Raw genomic sequence first — 24,208 nt, 5'->3', positions numbered from 1 at the left:
CAGCTGACATTGTAAGGAAACTTAGGTGAGGTAAAAATGCCTTTCTAACAATCTAGACTTGAAATCTTAGAAACATAAATGTCTGTTTTGGATCCACCTCCAAACATTGGTTATGTTTACCAGTTTTGTACTTTGGGTCAATTTTTGTATTTTTGTATTTTGGTTTTTTTTTTTTTGTTTTTTTTTTTTAGAGACAGGGTCTTGCTCTGTCACCCAGGGCTGCTTACTGTAGCCTCCTGGCCTCAAGCAATCCTCCTGCCTTGGCTTCCCAAAAGTTCTGGAATTATAGGGGTGAGCCACCATGCCTGGCCAAATCTTTGCTTTTTACACTTTATAAGACCTACAAATTTAACAAAGTTAGATATACTTCTTAAGTCGAGGGTAAATCCTTCTTTTCATCTCCCACTGTTCCCATCTCAGCCTATAATGTAGAAAATTCTACATTATACTTAACACCTTTTTAGGAGAATACTAGAGGGAACAGCTGCAGCTATTTTTTCTACCTGCCTTCTGGGTCTCTGACCTGGTGGGGCTAATGACTTATTTAGCTGTGGAAGAAGAGAGTCTGTTTCTATTTTGAGGAGGGTTAATGTGTTAAAGGCTCCTGCTTAATGTGGCTCAATCCCACCCAGTTAATAATTCTTGCCCTTTCTTGAGCTTGTCTGCCCTCGAGTAGGGCATGCACTTGGCAGGATCAAAACCAAACACTCTTGGCTCCTGAATCTTGCTCTCTCCTGCTGCTTGCTCATTAATATGCTTCTTGCTTGCCATGTGATACGCAGACCTCCTAGGATGCTCTTCTTCTCTGAGAGGAGGCTTCAATTCTTCAGCTGCTCTACCTGTGACTGCATGGGTAAGTCAAATGTGGGGCTAGTTATGTTGTCCAGCCCAGTTTTACCAATAAAAATAAGCTAATATTTTTATTCCCCCACATAGTACTGTGTATGTTTCTAATTGGATCTAACCTAGAAGGGAAGAAGGGAATGATTTGGCTCCTGTGAACCCCCAACACTCACAAAATGAATTCCCATAATAAAGTGATATCAGGCAACATATGCCTTAGAGTCTGATTTAGCTCTGTTGGTATTCTACAGGGAGCAGAACTTGCCGTGAGGTCTTCTGCTGCCATGTGCAAAGAGTGGTTCATGTTTGGATGTTCTTCCCGTTGGGCTTAAAGTATGCTCTCAAAAGCATATTTGATATCACAACCAAATATCACAAGTTTCACAAATGTGTAAGCTTGAAAGATACCATTATGGATAGAATAAGGAGTTTGCTAAAATCTTTCCATCTACTTGCCCTTTTCCAAATACTCTGACCTGCACAGCCTTGACTTTCATCAAGAAACGTATGGTCTCCATGAAGATGGTGGTAGTTTGAGAAACACCATAATGAAGGCCGGGATGCAGAAGAGCTGATGAATCTTGACATTTTGATGCTTCTGAAAATATTACATTAAAAGGATTGAAGATTGGATATAATAGAAAAAGTGTCAGAAATTCAGACACACTCAGGCGGGCGCGGTGGCTCACACCTGTAATACCAGCACTTTGGGAGGCCGAGGCAGGTGGATCACGAGCTCAGGAGTTCGAGACCATCCTGGCCAACATAGTGAAACCCCGTCTGTACTAAAAATACAAAAATTATCTGGGCATGGTGGCACGTGCCTATAATCCCAGCTACTTGGGAGGCTGAGGCAGGAGAATCGCTTGAACCAAGGAGTCGGAGGTTGCAGTGAGCCGAGATTGCGCCACTGCACTCCAGCCTGGCAACAGAGCAAGACTCCGTCTCAAAAAAAAAAAAAATTCAGACACACTCACTTAGCAGGGAGAGTCTTCTTATCTAATACATGAGAGGGATCATAATCTAGAAAGCAATTGACTGCTCTCTAGCAATGGTCCCCAAAAAGGAGAACTCAAAGGTTCTCAAGGTAAATCTACTTGTGGTTTAAATGCAAGTACAACCAAATAAAAAGGTTTAAAAAAGTATTCAGATCTTCTTGAGTGTGAAACACAGTTTGTAGATGTTTTTTAAAAATGAAGAACTGTTAGGAAATCATAGGTCTGTAGTTGGCTACTTCTGTGAGCTAAATATAAAAGCCTTGCTTACTGAGAGAGTTACACCATTGAGTTTGGATTTCAGAGCCTGGTTATCAACTTCAAACAAGTCAGGATTGCCATTTCATCATCGTAAAAGTCTTCATCCTTGTCTAGCTTATGCCCCTCTTCCAAGTGGAAATCTTTATTTCTAGTTACCTTTCTTTGTTGGTATCTCCTTGATAAATGTGTTAGATGGTTTTTGGCTTATACTTGGATCCCAAGTTTGTGTAGTCAAAATGGGTTCTTGTGAATCAGACTGCAGTTTGGAGGATTCTTCAAGAAATTTGTCTAGAATAGATAATGCAGCTCCTGGTCCTAAATAGATTACATTTTAATGAAAAATAAAACTTCTTACATTGGGTATTTAAAGGTTATTGTAAGAGATACATTTTTCAAAGCATAAGAAACATATTCCCTAAATATTTCATGAAGGACAGACTTGTTTGGTAGACTTGTTTATATTTTTGAATAATTTAAAGAGTACAAGCTAAACTGACAAAACAGTTTCTGTCACTGTGACCCCCGAGTACAACCGTGCTGCTAGTCCAAGTCATGATAATATCAAACAGATCCCTATTTTAAGTTATTAAAAAATAAATAAATAAATAAATCTTTTTATTTAAACATTTACGTACAGATCTTTGCAAGGATATGTTTGTTTCAGTCGGGTTAAGATCTAGGAGTGAGGCCGGGCGCGGTGGCTCACGCCTGTAATCCCAGCACTTTGGGAGGCCAAGGCAGGCGGATCATGAGGTCAGGAGATGGAGTACCATCCTGGCTAACGCGGTGAAACCCCGTCTCTACTAAAAATACAAAAAATTAGCCGGGCATGGTGGCGGGCACCTGTAGTCCCAGCTACTCGGGAAGCTGAGGCAGGAGAATGGCGTGAACCCGGGAGGCAGAGCTTGCAGTGAGCACAGATGGCACCACTGCACTCCAGCCTGGGTGACAGAGCTAGACTGTGTCTCAAAAAATAAATAAATAAATAAATAAAAATAAGAAGTTGGGTGAGGTGACTCACGCCTGTGATCCCAGCACTTTGGGAGGCTGAGGCAAGAGGACTGCTTAAGCTCAGGAGTTCAAGACCAGCCTGAGAAACACAGTGAGACCTCATCTCTACTAAAACAAAAATTAGCCAGGCATGGTGTTGCACACTTGTAGTCCCAGCTACTCTTGAGGGACTGAGGTGGGAGGACTGTTTGAGCCTTGGAGGTAGAAGTTGCAGTGAGCCATGATTTTGCCACTGCACTCTGGCCTAGGTAACACAGCGAGACTCTGTCTTAAAAAAAGAGAAAAGAAAAGAAAAATAACCTTTAAAAATTGCCATTTATTGGAAGACCATGTAAGTATATGAAAAAAAGAAAAAAATTACCAGTTTTCTCAAGTGGTTACACCATTTTGCATTCTCACCAGGAATGTCTGAGAGTTCCAGTTACTCCATATCCTTGTTATAAATTTATCTTATCAATCTTTTTAATTTTAGCTATCCCGGTGGTAAATTACGTTGATTTTCAAATGTGAAACTGATCTTACAACCCTGCTTAAATATATCTTTTCTATAGTTGCTGAAATTGATTGGCTAATATTTGTTAAGAATTATTGTGTCTAACCAGGTGTGGTGCCTCATGCCTATAATCCCAGCTATTTGGGAAGCTGAGGTGGGAGGATTGCTTGAGGCTAGGAGTTTGAGACCAGCCTGGGCAAGATAACAAAACCTTGTCTCTTAAAAAAGAATAATAATAATAAAATTAAATAAATAAAGAAGTATTGTGTCTAGGCTTATGAAAGTTATTTGCATGTACTCTTCTTTCTTTGGGATGGCTTTGTCTGGTTTTGATACCAGGGTGATTACTATTCTCAAATTATGAGTTTCTAAGTGTTCTCTTTTTCTCTATTTTTTGAACATGTGGTATGATTGGAATTATTTCTTCCTTAAATATTTAATAGAATACACTAATAAAGCCTTTTGGGCCTGAAGTTTTCTTTGTGAGAGGTTTTTATTACCCATTTAACCTCCTTAGGAGATATAGGGCTATTCAGATTGTTTCTTCCTGAGTACGTTTTATTAGTTTATGTCTGTCAAGGTATTCATACATTTCATTTAAGTTGTTAAATTTGTTGGCATTAAGTTGTTAATAACTTCTCCTTATTATCTTTTTAATATTTATAAGATTTTCAGTGATGTCCTCTCTCTCATTTGTGATATTGGTAATGTGACTTCTTTTTTTCCCTGATCAGATTCATCTGTTTCATTGATCTTCTGAAAGAAACAGCTATTGGTTTCACTGATTGTCTCTATTTTTGTCTGTTTTCTATTTCATTGATTTCTATTCTGGGCTATTATTTCCTTCCTTTTACTTATTTGGGGTTTAATTTGATTTTCTTGTTCTAGCTTCTTAAGGTAGAATCTTAGATCATTGATTTTAGACTTTTCTTATTTTCCAATATAAGTGTTTACAGCTATAAACTTCTCTCTAGAAAATAATTTAGCTAATCCCACACATTTTGCTTTGTTTTGCTATCATTATCATTAAGTTCAAACTATTTTCTAATATCCTTTGTGATTTCTTCTTTGACCTGTGGGTTGATTATTTATTTATTTAGATCTGTATGTATTTATTTATTGAGACAGACTCTCACTGTCACCTAGGCTGGAGTGCAGTGGCACAATCATGGCTCACTGAAGCCTCAACCTCCCAGGCTCACGTGATCCTCCCACCTGAGCCTCCCTAGTAGCCGGGACTACAGACACGCCACCACACCCGGCTATTTTTTTTTTTTTTTTAATTTTTGTAGAGATAGAGTTTTGCCATTTTGTGCAGGCTGGTCTCGAACTCCTGGCCTCAAGTGATCTGCCTGCCTTGGCGACCTGTGGGTTATTTAGAAGTGTATATTTCCAAATACTTGAAGTTTTCCTATATGTCCAGTGATGAGATGGTAAATGTTTAACTGCTGGCTGTCAGGGGTGTGAGTGGAGCCTGGTTTGCTGATTTCCATGACGTAATTTCTCCTACCATGGCCAATTTCAAACTACCGATGTTATGTCATTGAATATAGAGTTTCAATCCCATTACTGGGTATATATCCAAAATAAAACAAATCTTTCTACCAAAAGGACACATGTGCTTGCAATATTCACAATAGTAAAGACATGGAATCTAGCTAAGGTGCCCATCAATGGTGATCTGGATAGAGAAAGTGCAGTACATATACACCATGGAGTACTGCGCAGCACAAAAAAGAACAAAATCATGTCTTTTGCAGCAACATGGATGCAGCTGGAGGCCATTATCCTAAGCGAATTAATGCAGGAACAGAAAACCAAATACTGCAAGTTCTCACTTATAAATGGAAGCTAAACACTGGGTACTTGTGGACATACAGACATGATTCTAGTGAAAGAGAAGGTGGAGAAAAGGGGCTGACTGGGTTCTCCCCCAGCTCCTCCTAATGAAAAGAAATAAAAAGAAGCCAGGGATCCCCCAAAGCCAAATAAGCTCATGGATCAACTCATCCTTGCTGAGGCTGGGGAAGGCTGGGGAAGGCTGGAGAACAAAGCAGCCATGCGGATGGTCTGAGCCACATGCAGAGAGGAGGAGTGGAGGGGAGGATTGGGCAGGTGGCCTGGCTAGCTATCGGGGTGGAGGGGCAAGGCCAGGGCCAGCTTACCCTGAAAATCCCCCTCACATATATCCAAAACTGCACCACTCATGTCACACAGCTGCAAGAACACAATGACAGGATTCCGAGAAAGGAATGAACATGACAAAACATGAATGTCACACACACACAGAAAAAAACTATGCCAATATCATAGTCCCAGGCGGGCCACACCAAACCACGATGGATTCTACACTGGCTTAGAGATCTGAATGTATGGGAGAAAACAACAGTCTGCTGCCAAAAGGACATTAAAACAGGGCCTGCACAGGGCTCCCTGTAACTGGGATTACAGGTGTGCACCACCACACCCGCCTAATTTTTGTATTTTCAGTAGAGACGGGGTTTACCATGTTGACCAGGCTGGTCTTGAACTCCTGACCTCAAGTGATCTGCCTCCCTCAGCCTCCCAAAGTGCTAGGATTACAGGTATGAGCCACCGTGCCCAGCTAATAAGTTATATTTTGATTTTCATTCAGTTCAGATTTTCAAATTTCCCTGTGACTTCATCTTTCATTAGAGGAATATTTAGATATGTGTTGATCATTTCTAAGTGTTTAGAAATTTTCCTGTTATCTTTCTTTTTTTTTTTTTTTTGAGACAGAGTCTTCTTCTGTTGCCCAGGCTGTAGTGCAGTGGCCCAATCTCGGCTCACTGAAACCTCTGCCTCCGAAGTTAAAGTGATTCTCCTGTTTCAGCCTCCCAAGTAGCTAGGATTACAGTTGTGCTCCACCACACCCAGCTAATTTTTGTATTTTTAGTAGAGACAGGGTTTCCCCATGTTGGCCAGGCTGGTCTCAAACTACTGACTTCAAGTGAGCTGTCAGCCTTGGCTTCCCAAAGTGCTGGGATTACAGGCATGAGCCAAGAGCCACCACACCTGGCCAGATTTTCCTGTTATCTTTCTATTACTGATAACTAGTTTGGTTCTGTCATGGTCTGAGATCACACATTGTATGATTTCAATTCATTTAAGTGTGTTAAGTCAGTTTTATTGCCCAGGATATAGTTTGTCTTGGTGAATGTTCCATGTGCACTTGAAAGAATGTGCATCTTGCTGTTGTTGGGTGGAGTAATCTATAATGTCAATTGGATCCCACTGGTTAATGGTGCTGTTCAATTTTTCTATATTCTGTTAATTCTCTGTCTAATGGTTCTATCAAATATGGAGATAGGGGTGAGACATACCCAACTGTAAGTATGAATTTGTCTGCATTTCCCTTCGGCTCTGTTAGTTTTTGCTTCATTATCTTGCAAAGCTGTGTTGTTTAGTGCAAACACACTTAGAACTGCTATGTCTTCTTGGTGAATTAACCCTGTTATTGTTCTTTAATGTTTCTCTTTGTCTCAACTGATTTTCTTTGCTCTGGAGTCTTCTTTGTCCATTATTAACACAGCTACTCCGGCTTACTATTATTGGTTCATAAGCTCTTATTGTTTATCCTTTTATGCTTAATTTATCTATATCACTATATTTGTTTGTGGATTTTTGGGGACAGGGTCTCACTATGTTGTCCAGAGTGGTCTCAAACTCCTGGCCTCAAGCGATCCTCCAACTCAGCCTCCCAAAGCACTGGGATTACAAGCATGAGCCACTACACTCAGCCTATATCATTATATTTGAAATGAGGTTCCTGTACACAACATATAGTTGAGGTTTTTAAAATTATTATTTAAAGTCAGTCTATGTCTTTTAATTTGTATGTTTAGACCATTTGCATTGAATGTAATTATGTTAGTTTCCTATTGCTGCTGTAACAAATTACTACAAGCTTAGTGGCTTAAAACAACACAAACATATTATCTTATAGTTCTCAAGGCCAAAAGTCTGAAATCAGTTTCACTGGATTAAGGTCAAGATTTGGCAGGGCTAGCTCCTTCTGGAGGCTCTAAGGGAGAATTTATTTCCTTGCCTTTTCAGCTTCTAGAGGCTACCTATATACCTCGGTTTGTAGCCCCTTTCCTCCAACTTCAAAGCCAGAAGCATAACATCTTCAAGTATCTTTCTCTAGCCCTCTGATTCCGTTATCACATTGTCTTTTTTTTGTCTGTGACTTCTCCCGCATCTCTCATATAAGGACCCTTGTGATTACATTGGACCTACCCAGACAATCCAAGATAATCTCCCCATTTCAAGATTCTTGACCACATTTGCAAAGTCTCTTTTGCCATATAAGGCAACAGTTCCAGGTCCCAGGGATTAGTACATGAACATCTTTGGAGGAGCCATTGTTTAGCCTACCATAGTATTTATTTATGTTAGGATTTAAGTTTGCCATTTTAGTATTTGTTTTCTATTTGTTCTCTCTGCTTTTTATTCTACTATTTTCTTTTTTCTGCCTTCCTGTGAATTATGCGAACATTTTTTAGTATCCCATTTTGACTTATCTATAGTGTATTAGAGTATATCTAATTGTGGTTTGTTTTTTAATGGTTGCTGTTAAGACAGAGCTGCGAACTATAGCCTATGGGCCATATATGGCCTGCCACCTATATATATATATAAAAGTTGTTTTGGGACACAGTCACATCCATTTTTAAATGCATCATCTATGACTGCTTTCACATTACAGTAGCAGAGTTGATTACTTATGACAGAGACCAGATGGCTCACTTTCAAATTACGGTTTTAAAAAATATTTTATACTTGCAACTTGTAAGAGGGTTTGCCACACCACTTCATGCTGCTTCCATTACTGTAAATTGAACATTAGTCTTATAAATGTGATTTCAGCTGATAGAATGGAAACTAAATTACAAAAGGTAGGTAAATTAAATATATAAGAAACTGAGACAAATTAAATGGAACACATGTACATTGCTCCATTAGTGATATATGGAAGTAGAAAAATACAATATTAGGTTAAATTAAGGCAGGCAAGAGATTGGGCTATTTTGAATTACCAACAGAAGAATGTGCTGGACATGGGCTATGAGTCTAGATGAAGAAGATGAAGACTTCCAGTTAAACAGAGTAGATAGGCTATGTATTTATATTTCCTTATTCTTATTTCGAAAATCTCACTAAAATGAGAATTTAACATGTATAAACCTACAAAGATGAAGAAAACAGAAAAGGAAAAATAAACTACAAGAAATATCAAAAAACCTTTGAAGGACAGAAAAGTAGATGGGAAAGACTTCTGCTTCTGGCAATTATTGACTGGGTCATTCAGATCAATTTCCCACTGAGGGCAAACAGAAAAGGTGAACAAAATATATATTTTTAAAACATGCTTGAATATACCAGAGAGCTAACCAGATAGACTCTCTAAGCTCAAATCTAGGAAATGCAGAAACCCAGGGTTTCAGCTCATCATTTGAAACTATATTTTCTTTTTTTTTTTTTTTTTTTTTTTGAGACGGAGTCTCACTCTGTCGCTGAGGCTGGAGTGCAGTGGCACCATGTCGGCTCACTGCAACCTTTGTCTCCTGGGTTCAAGCAATTCTCCTGCCTCAGGCTGCCGAGTAGCTGGGATTACAGGCGCCCACCACCACGCCTGGCTAGTTTTTATATTTTTAGTAGAGATGGGGTTTCACCCTGTTGGCCAGTCTGGTCTTGAACTCCTGACCTCAGGTGATCCACCTATCTCGGCCTCCAAAAGTGCTGGGATTACAGGCATGAGCCACTGCACCCGGCCTGAAACTATATTTTCTTGCAGGGGTATATGAGTCTCAAGGGTGAGACTGAGAGTCTGGCAGGCTCAACTTTACTTCTGATTGACTCTCAAGGATGTGTATGGCAGACACTGGTAGACAATGACCACCAAAAGGAATTTGAGTTGAGATACCAAAGAGCTACACTCTAAGAGTAAAGGATGAAACTGAAATAGGCCTTCACAGGAATTATAAGTCATCTTCAAACCCTCTTGATCCCTCAAACTGAATTAGTTTACCAACAGTGTCCTATATATGATTTAAAAATAACCAGACACACAAGGATACCTGACAATATGAACCAAAACAAATAAAAAGGAGATAAAATATAAATAGTGCCACAGGAGGTTGGGACACAAACTTTATAGTTGCCAAGGCCAGCTCGGTCATGGAGACCCTAACCCAGCAGCGCTAGAGGAATTAAAGACACACACACAGAAATATAGAGTGTGGAGTGGGAAATTGGGGCTGACAGCCTTCAGAGCTGAGAGCCATGAACAGAGTTTTACCCACATATTTATTGACAGCAAGCCAGTGATAAGCATTGTTTCTATAGATTATGGATTAGCTAAAAGTATGCCTTATGGGAAACAAGGGGATGGGCTGAAACAAAGGATGGGCTCTGGCTAGTTATCTGCAGCAGAAACATGTCCCAAGGCACAGATCACTCATGCTATTGTTTGTGGTTTAAGAATGCCTTAAGCGGTATTCCCCCTTGGGTGGGACAGGTGTTTCCTCGCCCTCATTCCAGTAAACCCACAACCTTCAGCGTGGGCGTCATGGCCATCACAACATTTCACAGTGCTGCAGAGATTTTGTTTATGGCCAGTTTGGGGGCCAGTTTATGGCCAGATTTGGGGGCCTGTTCCCAAAAATAGTCACTGTGATCAAGAAGATAAAGGTCAGATTAATAATTTAATCAGAGAACAGTAAACTACAATAAAAGTGATGAAACGGGAATTTCAGAGCCTATTGCTCCTACACCACAAACCTGTACAGGCTGTTACTGTACTGAATACTGGAGGCAACTATCATACAATGGTAAGTATTTGTGTGTCTAAACATAGAAAAGGTACAGTAAAAATACAGTATTATAATATCACGGGACCACTGTCACATATGTGATTCATCATTGAAATGTTATGTGGTACATGACTACATTTTTATGTGTATGAAAAAACGATGCTTTGATTATGTAGGAAAATATTCTTAATCTTAGGTGATATATGCAAATATATTTTTTCTATTTTATTATTTATTAATGTGTATTGTAGAATAAACTTATTTTATGCATGCATGGCCTCAATATGTTTATTACTCATACTTTTCTTAGGAAGCTTCTGGAGGATGTGCTCCACCAAAATGAGGAAGCAAAGTATGAAAGAGGAAGGCACAGAATCCAAGAAATGATGCATCTTGAAGTTAAAGGAGATTTTCAGAATCACAGCAAAGGAACGTCCCAGGAGAAGAGTTACCCATCAGGCCTAGAGGGTAAGCACTGAGAATTGAAGAAGGAAGATAGAAGGCTTTGGAGGAAGAAATATCTCTATGGGGGAAAAATGGACTGATGCATTTTAAACCTATCTATCTATCTATCTATCTATCTATCTATCTATCTATCATCTATTTTTTTGAGATGGAGTCTTGCTCTATCACCCAGGCTGGAGTGCAGAGGTGCAATATGATCTCACTGCAACCTCCGCCTCCCAGGTTCAGGTGATTCTCCTGCCTCAGCCTCCTGAGTTGCTGGGACTACAGGTGCCCACCACTACACCCAGCTAATTTTTGTTTTTTTAGTAGAGACGGGTTTCGCCATATTTGCCAAGCTGGTCTTGAACCCCTGACTTCAGGTGATCCACCCGCCTTGGCCTCCCAAAGTGCTGGGATTACAGGTGTGAGCCACTGTGCCCGGCCAAACATATCAAAAATATTGATGGGCACTTGACAATACTTTTGAAGCATGTGGGGAAAAAGGCAAAAGGAACATAGAATACTAAGTTTTCTGAATAAATTAGGCAATTATTAGTTCTTGGAAAAATAAAGCTATAAAAGAACAAAAAATTACAGAAAGTGGCTCAGCAGAGAATAGTATGTTTATAGAAAAAATAATATAAACATTGATATTGATGTGTCTTACCTGTCTAATATGTCTCAGGTTCTGTCAATGCCATAGACCCTCAGGTGCATGCTCTGTATCAGGCACTTTGGCAACTACTTCTCTATGAGAGGCCCAGTCACAGTCCTGCTGCTAAGGCTGACTGCCAGCACTTGGGTTCATGGAGTCCTACTACCTAGGAACTACTTATTTCTTCACCAAAGAGAGCCAGGCCCTCCCCGACCCCTTGGTTGGACAGTTAGTTTAACCAGCCACATAATCTGAGTTCCTGGCTCTTCCCACCACTTCTGGATTGGACAGAATTCTACACTTTAGGGTATGGCATATGACTTCCCAAGCACGTACCAAAAGGACCAGACTATAAAACTTGGAAGTATGGGTGCAATTAACTCCACAGGTGATTAATTTTGACCAATGGAAGAGAAGAGACAAAATAACAGATTCTCTTTCCTTCTTCCTTCCCATATTATTCAGTCATGGTTTCCCTATATAGCCTGAATGCTTGGAGATGTCCCACAAGACTAAGCAAGTTTACCTGCAAAGCAACCAGCTGTATTCTTTGCAGTTTATCATAATGAAATGGCCAATGTAGACATAAGGTGTCACCTTACATTGGTTCATATCCTTTGTTGCCTCTCTTACTGTTTTTTCTTCACTCTGCCTGTTCTGAAATTAACTCTTCTAATTAAAGTATTAGCATTAAATTCTTGACTCAGGCTCTATTTTATATTAAATCCAGGCTAATAGAATTAATTTTACAACAAAAAATTGATATGATTACATAAAGATGATGAACATCAACTGAAAAAGAGTAACATTTCAAACTCAAAAAAAGAGACACTTAAACTTTAGAAGCATAAATCAATGATTGATTGATTTAATTATTATTATTATTATTTTTTGAGATGGAGTCTCGCTCTGTTGACCAGGCTGGAGTGCAGTGGCGCGGTCTCAGCTCACTGCAACCTCTGCCTCCTGGGTTCAAGTGATTCTTCTGCCTCAGCCTCCTGAGTAGCTGGGACTACAGGCGTGTGCCATGGATCCAGCTAATTTTTTGTATTTTTGGTAGAGACAGGGTTTCACCATGTTAGCCAGGATGGTCTCGATCTCCTGACCTTGTGGTCCACCCGCCTCGGCCTCCCAGAGTGCTGGGATTACAGGCGTGAGCCACTGCGCCCGGCAAATCAATGATTTAAATAACATATATAGAGAAGAGTAACAAAACCAAAACCTGGTTCTTTGAAAAGATTATGTTAGGCCTTTGTCAAGACTTATCAAAAGAAAAAGGCAGAGGATGCAAATAAACAAAATGCAAGTTGAATGGGGTAATTACTAACAAAATCCATATTAAAAATAACAAGAGGCTGGTCCTGGTGGCTCATGCCTGTAATCCCAGCACTTTGGGAGGCCGAGGCAGGCAGATCGCCTGAGGTCAGGCATTCGAGGCCAGCCTGGGCAACATGGTGAAACCCCGTCTCTACTAAAAATACAAAATTAGCCAGGTGTGGTGGCACATATCTGTAGTTCCAGCTACTTGGGAGGCTGAGGCAAGAGGATTGCTTGAACCTGGGAGGCAGAGGTTGCAGTGAGCCAAGATCACACCACTGCACTCCAGCCTGGGTGACAGAGCAAGATGCCATCTCAAAAAAAAAAAAAAAAAAAAGACTTCTAGATGAATGTCCATAGTAGTTTTATTTTAATAGTTCCAAACTAAAAACAACACAGGTATCTATCAACAGGTGAATGGATGAACTAATTGTGGTATATCCATACAATGGAATACTACTTAGCAATAAAAAGGGATGAAATATTGATATAAGCAACAACATGTTTAAATCTCAAAGTAATTATGCTTAGATAAAAAACAGTACATACTGTGTGATTCTATTTAATTCTGAAAATTCTAGAAAATTCCAGGTGTTTTCTAGAATTCAAAAATTCTAGAAAATGCAAACTTATCTATGATGATAGAAAGTAGATCAGTAGTTGTCTGGAAATGGGAGCAGGAGAAAGACACCCACAACTGGGCATGAGGAAAGTTTTAGGGACAATGAATATGTTCATTATGTTGATTGTGGTGATGTTTTCTTGATTATGTACATATGTCAAAATTTATCACATTGTACATATTAAATATGTGCAGTTTTTGAAATGTCAATTACACCTCAAACTGTTAAAAAATGTAGGCACACAAAATAATAATGCACACATGCAAGGAACACACAAACAAAAAAACACATACCACACATTAGAATGACTGGAGGAAAAGAGAATCACAGAACAGCGGGGGAAAGGGAGTACATGAATAAATACATTTGAGAATCATAAGAGAGGGACTTTATGTGGTAGAGAGAAAAGTGAGGGGGGAAAAATGAAATTTACTCTGTTAGAATGGTACCCCTTTTAAAGACAGTAAATTCTCTAAGATTAAAACAATTGAATCTCAACAGTAGAAGTTTCAGACCACTAATCATATGAATGAGGCAATACTTAGAAGTTAAGAGTTTTTCCTGGTATCCCTGAAATAACTCAAACTCCACGTATTCATTCATTTAACAAATATTTACTGAGTGCCTACCATGTGCCAGCTTCTGTTCTTAAGGCCAGTACTTTTCTTTTTAGTTTTTAAATTTTGTTTTAGAGATGGGATTTTGGTCACTCAAGCTAGCGTGCAGTGGCATGATCACAGCTCACTGCAACCTTGAACTCCTGGGCTCAAGTGATCCTCCCATCTCAGCCTCCCAGGTTGCTAGGACTACAGGTGTGAGCCACCACACCTGGCAGTAATTTTTCTAATAGCCACTCATCACCTCTATTCCCTGGCCCTACCTGCTGGGGCTTCCACCTTGATTGCTGTTGCAGAACCATTTGTGATTCCCCAAGGGTCTAAACTAGATTCTCTCTTCCCTCTTTCCTCAGTGTCTTCTACAACACCAGTGCTCTTTTGCTTTGTTACTTGTGCCTGAAGCATCCATGCCTGAAGCTGTTTGGAGGCCTCATGAAATGCCATTTCCATTCGAATATCATTGTTTTGAATTTCATAGTACAAACCTGGGGAAAGAAAAATGTTGAAATACATATGACTATTTTCCCACTATCATATACTAAAGAATTGTATTTCACTTATTTTTCCCATATTTTACCAAAGTTTAAGAACTACATGATGAGCCATTGAAGAAGAGAAAGGAAAAAGGGGAAATCTTATAATGGGGAGAAAACACATTCAGATTACAGGAAAATATCTACCAAGTAAAGTCCAGGCTACAACATTAGTTGGTTCCAAGCAAGTAGCATCCTCAAAGAAAATTTCTGCTTGCTCATAGTTCTCCAACAGGACAGCCAGGACACCACACAGCAACAAGCTGAGAAAAGATCACCAACATGATTAACAACATGGTCCCATGTCACATTTATGGAACCAAGACAATTTCATGTAGAAACTTATCTGTTCCTTCCCACTGATTCCTCATCTCCCTTCCACCTATACCTGTGGATATGACTCTGGTTGAGGGAAAGGGCTTTCCGAAAACACTCTTGTGCTTTGATGTTGTCTTCAGTTAGGAGGCAGAAGGCACCATAGTCCAACCAGTGATCCAGATTCTGGGGCTCACGGACCAATCTCTAAGCATCAGGAGAGCCAAGGTTATTGTGATACTATGTCCTATTTTTATGCATACAACATCACATGGTAAACACTATAAATACTGTAAGTTCTATGAAAGCACAGATTGTGACTTCTTTTTTGCTTATCACTGAATCTCAAATGCCTAGTGCAATCACTGTTCTGGCCTTTAGTAGGTGGTTGAAAAAAGTATTAATATAATTAAAAATTTGAATCATCAAGCTATTTGTTCCTAGTGTCAGTATTCTGGTCACTTTAAACTCATCTAATACCTTGGGAGCCTAAAGATTCATTGTATTGTATATCAACCATATATAATAATTTCTGCAGTAATCTTCAGATGGCAAATATAAGTTTATCTACAAATCTGAAAAATGCACTTCATGATGAGTGAAAACTATAAAAATTGCTTAAAGAAATTTAGAAAGACATAAATAAATGGAAAGACATTCCATGTTCATGGATTGGATGACTTAATATTGTTAAGATGTCCATACTATCCAAAGCAAGCTACAGGTACAAGGCAATCTCTATCAAAATCCCAGTGAAATGCCTCAAAATTCTCAAAAAGTTAAACACAGAATTACCATATGTCCCAACAATTTCATTCGTAAGTATATAGCCAAAATAATTAAAAATAGGTACTCATACGAATGCTTATGTACAAATATTTTTTAGTTTTGAGAGTGCTTTATATTCTGGATACAAATCCTTTGTCATACATATGTTTTATAAATATTTTCTCCTAATCTGTACTTTTCCTTTTCTTTCTCTTATGACCTCCATAGAGCAAATGTTATCCATTTATCACATTTTTCTTTGATCGATCATGCTTTGGTATCATGTCTAAGAACTGTACCTGATTCCAGGTCAAGATTCTGTCCTATGTTTCTTCTAAAAGTATTATAGTTTTACATTTTACATTTAGATATATGTTCCATTTGGAGTTGATTTTTGTAAAATGTTTAAGGTTGAGGTTTATTTTATTTTTTGCAATTGTTCTAACACTATTTACTGAAAAGACTATCCTTTCTCCATTGAATTTCTTTTAGGTTTGTCAAAAATTGAATGACCTGATTTTTGGGAACCTATTTTTGGACTCTAGTTTATTGTTCTATGTGTCTACCCTTTCACCAATCAAGCTGGATTTTAAACAATCAAAAATGACTATTTATTATGCCCATATTTCACAAATAACAGTAACAATCACTGGGAAGATGTTTAATTACCTCTTTATAATATGCTGCTGCCATCTCAAAGTTCTCATTGACTTCTGCTTCAAATGCAAAGAGTTGAAGCTGTTCACTGCTTGTATAAATGGTTGCAACAGTGCCTTGGACATCATCTGGCATGGTCTTGTCAATGTCAAGATGTTAGGTAGACAAAAATGAAACAATTACAAGTAGAGAGGTTTCATAAGCATAAATCCGATGTGAGATCCAGTCATGACGTCTAAAATGTTACTGATTGATGTCTATAATGACAGTCTTGCCAAAAAAGTAAAAGAATAAGAATGAACCAGGAGAGAAATGTCAAGGGTGAAAGAGAAGCTCAGGTATCTGAATACCAACAGTCTGAGCTCATGGAAGTAAGTAAAAATTGCTTAGGGCAGAAATAACTGCCTTAACCCTCAGGGCATTCGTAGTCCCTATGCAGGTCACCTCTGACCTCAAACAGCTTCCTTCATTTTCTCTAGTGTATATGACAAATATTATCATTTTTTTGTGTCATGACATGAAAAAGGTTGGTAAGCCCTCGCTAGGGTCTTTAAATGTGAAGAAAACAGGAGATTAAGGGTTAACCTTTAGAAGCCAAATCTATAGTTTTAGTAGGAAATATAGACTGATAGATCCTTCAAAGGAAACAAAAAGGTAGGAGGAAAACCAGAAAAAGAATATATCCTATACACACAGATTGGGAGAGCAGGTCTGGTGTAATTAGGAATCTTCTGAGTCAGAAGCTATGGTCAAGAAAGAGTCCACAAAATTCTTTAATTAGAAGTCAAAATAATATCAGTGATTTTAATAAGGATAATTGCTAAGAAATGTGGACAGTAAAGCCAAATTTGAGATAGGCCAAAGAGAGTTTCTGATCACTGATTAATGCTTTTGTCCTGTTCTTTTTAGTTTTGATTATCTTGACCCCCAAATCCCTGCAGCAATGCACTTCTAGACCCCAAACAGAATACTCTAATATCCCACTCCCAGAACCAACACTCCATGTCTTGTCTTCCACCTTTTTGTTACTTAGCCCACTGAAAACTGCTGACTTTATTTCCTTCAGTTCCAATAAGCCCATCACTTCCCAAATGGATCAGTCTGAACCTCATGATTACCCACTCAGGCTACTCTCTCACCAGCATACTTTCATCTCAGGCATCCTTGTCCTTCTCCTGCACTTGTCCTGAAACTTCTCAAATTAAAACAATAGTACAATCTGACTTCTTCATTCTAAGACAAGAGCAGCTAACAGGTCCTAAGGAAAACTGCATAGACACAGAGATTGGTATCTAAGCTGCCACAAACTCTTGTGGCATTCAGTCTTAGCTGGAGACCTTTAATACCCTTAGTAATCTATGTATCTGTCTTTGCTTAGCAGCATATTCCATAATGCTTTGCAGTATCTAAGTTTTCTTCTCTTTCTTCAAGTTTTTCATTCAATCCTCATCCCCTTCACTTTCAGTAAAGACCTTACTTCACAGAGATAATAGAAATCATTAAGTAAGAAATCCCTCAACTATTATACTCCCTAGCTAAATTATTTATTTCTGGATCTATTGTATCACTTTCTTTTCAGTCTCAGAGAAAGAGGTATTGCAGCCTTCACTGTTTCAAAGTTAATCCTTCCATTTAAATTCTTGGTCCTTTCCCAGGTGTATACCCTGAGCCTGCCATCAATTATCCCCTCTCTTTCCTCAATTTTCAGCTTCTCCCACTCTGCTGACTTTTTCCCAAACCTGTGGATGTGCTCAAGTCTTTTTCATCTTAGAAAGAAAATCCCAGGCCAGGAGCGGGTGGCTCATGCCTGTAATCCCAGCACTTTGGAAGGCCATGGCTGGTGGATCGCTTGAGTCCAAGAGTTTGAGACCAGCCTGGGCAACATGGTGAAACCCCATCTCTACAAAAAAATACAAAAATTAGCTAGGCGTGGTGTGCACTTGTAGTCCCAGCTACTTGGGAGGCTGAGGTAGCAGGATTGCTTGAGCCTGGGAAGTTGAGGCTATAGTGAGCCACGATTGCACTGCTGCACTCCAGCCTGGGTGAGAAAGAAAGAAAGAGAGAGAGAGAGAAAGAGAGAAAGAGAAAGAAAGAAAGAAATGAATGAAGGGAGGGAGGGAGGGAAGAAAATCCCTATAACTTCTAGCTACTACTTTTCCAGTTTTTTCCTTCATCATCCAACTTGAATTTATATTCATCTGTTTCTTGATTGCTCATTTACTCCTCAATTCATCATAATTTGAATCCCCCCATTAGCCCAATAATATTGCTATGTAAAGGTTAACAATAACTTCCTTATTGTCAAATCCAGTGAAGACTTCAGATTTGTTTTTCTTGAATTCCTAGGAGTATTTAACAGTGTTGACCACTTTTCCTTAAAATTCTTTTCCTTTGGCTTCTGTGACACCATTGTCTCTGGCTCTTTGCCTCTTTAACAATCCCACTTGTCTCTTTCAATTTTTCATTCAGTCCTTAAATGTTGGTATTTCCTAGAGTTCTACTGCCAGCTCTCTTCTCTCTTATGTTTTTCTCAGGCAGCTCATCTATGACCATAGCATCCATATATCATGGCTCCCCAAATCTCATCTCTAGCTCAGATCTCTATCTTGGGCAAAACCCCACTAGAGCCTATGTTCAAAAGCGAATTCAGTACCATCTGCCTCCCACCAAATTTACTCATAATTGCATTCCATGTCCTGGTTAATGTTTTTCTTTTCTTTTTAGTATCAGCCAAGAAGTACTGAATGGTATCAATTACCCATTGAAACTTAACTTAAACTTTTTCCTCCTTATTATGCAATAATCAACTAACATCACAGTTTTGTCACCTCTAACTCATCCTCCATAGTGCTATCAGAGTGTTTTAGCAAATGTAAACCTGATCATGTTATACCTCAGTGTAAAATAATTCACTGTATTGCTCCCAACTACTAGTGAGGAAAAAGTCAAAACTTCTTTTTCTCATGCTCCACTCTCAATTGCTTTTCAAATCAAATCATCCATGCCCAAGGCAGGACTGTTCTCTTAATCCTTTGATGCTGGACACTCCTGTCCTACCTCCTCCAGGAAGACAGAACAAAGTGAAACAAGAGGTGATGGTGGTAGAGAAGAAAAACAAGGAAGGGAAAAGCAAATAGAATAAAGAATTTGAGGAGGCACAGATGGTTAGACACTACCAGGGGACAAAAAGACTGTGACTTTGTCACTGGTTTCAAATAAACTACCCCTGAATACAAACAAAAATAAGCAAATGAAGGCAAGATGCAAGACTTACAAATATAAACAGAAAAGTGGGTGGGACAGCAGACCACCAGTCAAACAGAAAAGGCATGTTTCAAGTGTCACTGTCATTTGGGTCTAATATCTGAAAACTCAAAGTTTTTCTCCGCTTTTATGATCTTCAATAAAAAATTAAGAACTGTACCTGTTCACAGAATAAATAGAATGATAATTTTCATTTCACAATTTATGCAACCTATTTTATCTATTTTTGACAATTCCATCACATTTTTTAAAGTTGTGAAATTTATTTTTCTAGGAAATTGAAAGAGCATATCTCCTTGTTTTTTTTTCCAAAATTAGTCTTAAACTAATTAGGCTTAGGCAGTTTCTTACTCATCTTTGTGTTTTCAGTGCCTAGCACAGAGCAGACACTTCAATAAATATTTGTTGAATAAACAAAGGAAGAATCATTCATAGAAGACTCTACAGAGAAAAGAAAGTGCTCTCAGTTCTTGACACTTACCTGGTTTAGGGCTACATGCATCTGATCTACTAAGAACACATAGAGCTCACTGATAAATGTCTGCAGTTCCTCCTGGCTTTCAAATGATGTTGTCTTCAAGTATTTATCTCTCACAATCTTTACCACAGCATGCTGCAAGACACACAGATCACCCATCTGATAATACAGTCCAGTACCATGCTGAGAGCACGGGTCTCTCTAGGGCTGATCAAAATTTCAGAAAGCGATTGATTTCTCCCTTGGTGGGTGACAGACTATCGGCTCTCCAAATTTCCCCCAATCAACATACTCTGTATGATTTCTTCTTTCCTTAACGTCACCATCATCACTAATTGAAGCAACGCAGAGCTCATACTATATGAAGAGAATCACAAAGCTGAAGAAAATCTGAGCATTAGGTTTAGGCATTATGTCTCTCATGGTGGCCATATGGTTCAAAGGGGAAAGGAAGAAAGGGCTGGGCTGAGAATCCAGAGAATGGAATTCTGGTTCTAATGCTGCCACTGTACAACTTCATAAATTTATACTTTGGTACCTCAGCTTCCTCATTTGTTAAGAGGATATGTAGTTCTGGTATTATTATTTTACTTTAGAAGATGACTGAGAAGCCAAAGAGAGACAAGTATAGAAGCTTAAAATGCTGTGCAAATATAAACATAGCATTTGCTATAGCCAGGACAGCTTCTCCTTTTTTCCCCACTAAGGTAACATTATTGCCAGGTTTTATAATCCATGCATTATATTATTTAATTATCATAATGACCCTATGTGATAATATTAACCTCATCCCTGTTGTTAGGTAAAGAAACTGAGGCACAGAGAGATAAAGTCACGTTTCAAGGTCACCCAACTAGTAAATGTGGAACCAAGAGTCAAACTGAGACATGACGACACCACCTGCTGAGAATACCCTCTTGCTTCCATGAATATTTGTTGTTTTTCACTCTATGACTTTCGTGTTCTTTCTTTATATCTGTTTAGTACAGTACAGGACACATAGTAAATGTGTGTACAAAGGCAGTGTAGTGTAGCAGTTAAGAATGTGAGTTCTGGATCCAGACTGCCTGAATTTAAATCCCAACATTGATCTTTACTATCTCTGTGACTTTGGACAAATTCCTTAGCCAACTAATATTGCATTTTCCCATCTATAAAATGAGCAACGCCTACTTTATAGGATTGTTATAAGGATTAAATTAGTAAAATATGAAGCACTGATAAATTGGCCTGGAAAACAGCAAACATGTAATAAATGTTAGCCATTATTATTCAAGAAATGATTATTAAGTTAACTATTTCTCAAATTTTAGTGACTCTATAGATTAGGGAAAGATTTGGGTTTTTTTGTTTTTGTTTATACATTCTGAATTTTAAAAAGTAAAATGTAATGCCGTAATTAAATGTATCCTAACTCAAGACATGCTACTCTAGTCCTAATGATTAAGGCCTCCTTTCTGATAACTGTTTCGTCTTCAATTTTAAAACTAAAATTAATTTTTTTAGAGAGATTTGAATGAGAGGCAAGAAGAATTAATTATGGAGGCAGTACCAGACAGAGATTCTGCCTCCTATAGTGACAATGAAATCTGGTACAAAATCTGGCCCAGCCTCAAGTGAATAATTAGTTTCTTAAAAGCTCCCATTCAGAATATATGTAATAATTGATTCCAGGACGGAAGGAATGGAGCTTCTCCTGACACGCTATCATAGAGAACTTAGCTCTTTGCCCCAACCAAGAAAGGTAAGAGTATAGCTGAACGTAATCAGAGGAGAAAATGTGATCTGGGTATGTGGAGAACTTCCTCCATAAACACCCACAGAGTAATTAAACAAGTGAATGTTTTACCTTGAGTTGTTCTTTGAAAGCAAAGTATTTTCCAGAGAAATTAAGTTCATAGCTGAGCTGGCACTTCTGCTCCTCCAAGGTTTCACTATCCATATCACTCTCCAGTTTGGCCACCTGTTTTCCAAACATTCTGTAGTACTCATCTAGAATGGCTCTAGAAATATTCTTGATCTGTATGTGGTAGTCACTCACTGCCTAAGAAAATACAAAACATCTGGTAGACGACTCAGAGAGGTCAAGAGCATGGATTGGAAGTCTAAAACTGGATTTGGTTTTATGTTCCATGATACTTTATTTGTTTGTCTGTTTGTTTGTTTTAGAGACAAAGTCTCTGTCGCCCAGGCTGGAGTGCAGTGGTATGATCATGGCTCACTTCTCCCTTGAACTCCTGGCCTCAAGCAACCCTCCTGCCTCAGCCTCCCTAGTAGCTGAGACTACAGGTGCGTGCCACCACACCCAGTAATACTTTAAATGTAAAATGCCCTTTTCTTCCCAGCTGAGAGCCCACCAGCCAAAGATTAAACACTGTATGCGATATGCCATTGACCACAAATGGAACCAGCAATGAAAATACATAAAGCTTCAAACAAGTTTTCACCCCTTCTGGAAGACATATTAAAGAGTCCATGCAATTAACAAGTGCACGCACTCAATATCTTATTACTTATCGTTTCAACTTGGCTTTGGCACTTGCCTTCTGAGCTCCTCCTGTCCGACGGGTAAGAGGAGGCCTTGGAGGAATCATTTCCTTGACCCTGTATCAGGAAAGAAAAAAAATAAAAAAACAAAAAAACATTTTATTATCTACAGATGTATATTTTCTTATATCTTACCCTCAAAGTGTGTGGGTGGGGGAGATCTGAGGTCTGTTCCCCCACTGCACTTGAGCACTGTGCTATCCTCTCATGTAAAACCCTAGATGTGAACCACAGCAAAGTATATGGCTACGGACCATACAGAAGGGAGGTCAGGAAGCAGCTACTCAGGGAGTATCTAAGTTGTATTTTTGGTTAATTTGAGCCCTGGCTTTACCGTTACATATTTAAAAACTTGTGGTATACAAGGGCTGTTTGACTGGGGTTTTGGAAAGAAATGGGTGTCAACATTTTAGAGGCACTCAGTAGCATCTCTGAAAGCAGAATGATTTGGAAATCCGAGTGGAATAGGCAAGCAAAACCTCTTCTTTCCTCCCCGTCTACACTAAAAGTGTACTCTTGGCATAATTTATAGCACTGCATTGAATTACAATAATGCTATCAAAACTTAATCCAAAATGTGAGTAAAAAACCACATTTTGTCAATGTCAAACTACTTATGTCAAAACCTCTACCTTCTATTTTCAGAAGCCCTTACAAGAACCTAGAAGGAATTAAGTTATAGCTCTTCTCCCTTTTAGTTTCAGGTTCTTGCTAAATATATTATACTACCTTGAAGTCCACAATCAAACTCACAAAATCTGTTTTTCTTACTAGGTCCTATGTAATGATATACCTCTGTTCATAATTACTAATTTTAATTCTACTTATTTAAATAGGTAATCTATTTATATTATTCAAAATTTAGAAGGTACAAAACTGTATAGCAAAATATCTCCTTCCAACCTTATTGCCCAGCCTCCTAGTTTCCTCTCCACAGACAATGTTATTCATTCATTCAAAATAGATACTGAGAGGCCAGGCATGGTGGCTCATGCCTGTAATCCTAGCACTTTGAGAGGCCGAGGCGGGTGGATTGCCTGAGCTTAGGAGTTCGAGACCAGCCTGAGAAACATAGTGAAATCCTGTCTCTACTAAAATGAAAAAAATTAGCTGGGTGTAGTGGTGTGTGCCTATAGTTCCAGCTACTTGGGAGGCTGAGACATGTGAATTTCTTGAACCTGGAAGGCAGAGGTTGCAGTGAGCTGAGATCGCACCACTGCATTCCAGCCTGGGCCACAGGGCAAGACTCTGTCTCCCAAAAAATAAAAAAATAAAAATAGATACTGAGTGCTTATTGTCCATCAGGTAGTTTTCTAGGTTTGGGAATAGAGCATTAAACAAAATAGACAAAAATTCTTACCCTCATGGAGCTTACATTCTAGTAGGGAAAGAAAGACAATAAATAAGATAAACGAACAAGATAAATATGCTAGTAATATGTCCCATAGAGAAAAATAATGCAGGAAGGCAGACAGACTCTATTGGGGGTTGAGGGTGGTGGAATGCAGGAGCATATTTCACCAGGAAGGCCTCGCTGAGATGATAACG

General features: G+C 38.8%; 1 protein-coding gene across 12 annotated transcripts in view; it reads right to left on the bottom strand.

Moving 5' to 3' along the window:
* The window catches only part of CFAP70 (cilia and flagella associated protein 70), a 97,599-nt gene that overhangs the window by 22,059 nt on the left and 51,332 nt on the right, over positions 1 to 24,208 (bottom strand). For 10 of the 12 annotated variants that reach the window (XR_008510815.2, XM_054523326.2, XM_054523328.2 and 7 more), the window contains 9 exons: positions 22,653 to 22,717; positions 21,963 to 22,153; positions 20,117 to 20,248; positions 16,384 to 16,509; positions 15,020 to 15,153; positions 14,779 to 14,894; positions 14,362 to 14,583; positions 2,256 to 2,414; positions 1,320 to 1,441 (listed from right to left, as the gene is read on the bottom strand). Coding sequence is in view for 11 of the 12 variants with exons in the window: in XM_054523326.2 (XP_054379301.2) it covers positions 1,320 to 1,441; positions 2,256 to 2,414; positions 14,362 to 14,583; positions 14,779 to 14,894; positions 15,020 to 15,153; positions 16,384 to 16,509; positions 20,117 to 20,248; positions 21,963 to 22,153; positions 22,653 to 22,717 (1,267 nt within the window). In the remaining variant the exon portion in view is untranslated. Of the gene's footprint in view, positions 1 to 141; positions 846 to 1,319; positions 1,442 to 2,255; positions 2,415 to 14,361; positions 14,584 to 14,778; positions 14,895 to 15,019; positions 15,154 to 16,383; positions 16,510 to 20,116; positions 20,249 to 21,962; positions 22,154 to 22,652; positions 22,718 to 24,208 lie in introns of those variants that run through there. The other 2 variants (XM_054523333.2, XM_054523329.2) reach the window with 2 other exon arrangements.

The sequence above is a fragment of the Pongo abelii genome, chromosome 8 (genome assembly GCF_028885655.2).
Source record: "Pongo abelii isolate AG06213 chromosome 8, NHGRI_mPonAbe1-v2.0_pri, whole genome shotgun sequence".
NCBI lineage: Eukaryota > Metazoa > Chordata > Mammalia > Primates > Hominidae > Pongo > Pongo abelii.
The sequence above is the reverse complement of the archived record's forward strand: the minus strand, read 5'-3'. Positions and strand labels throughout refer to the sequence as shown.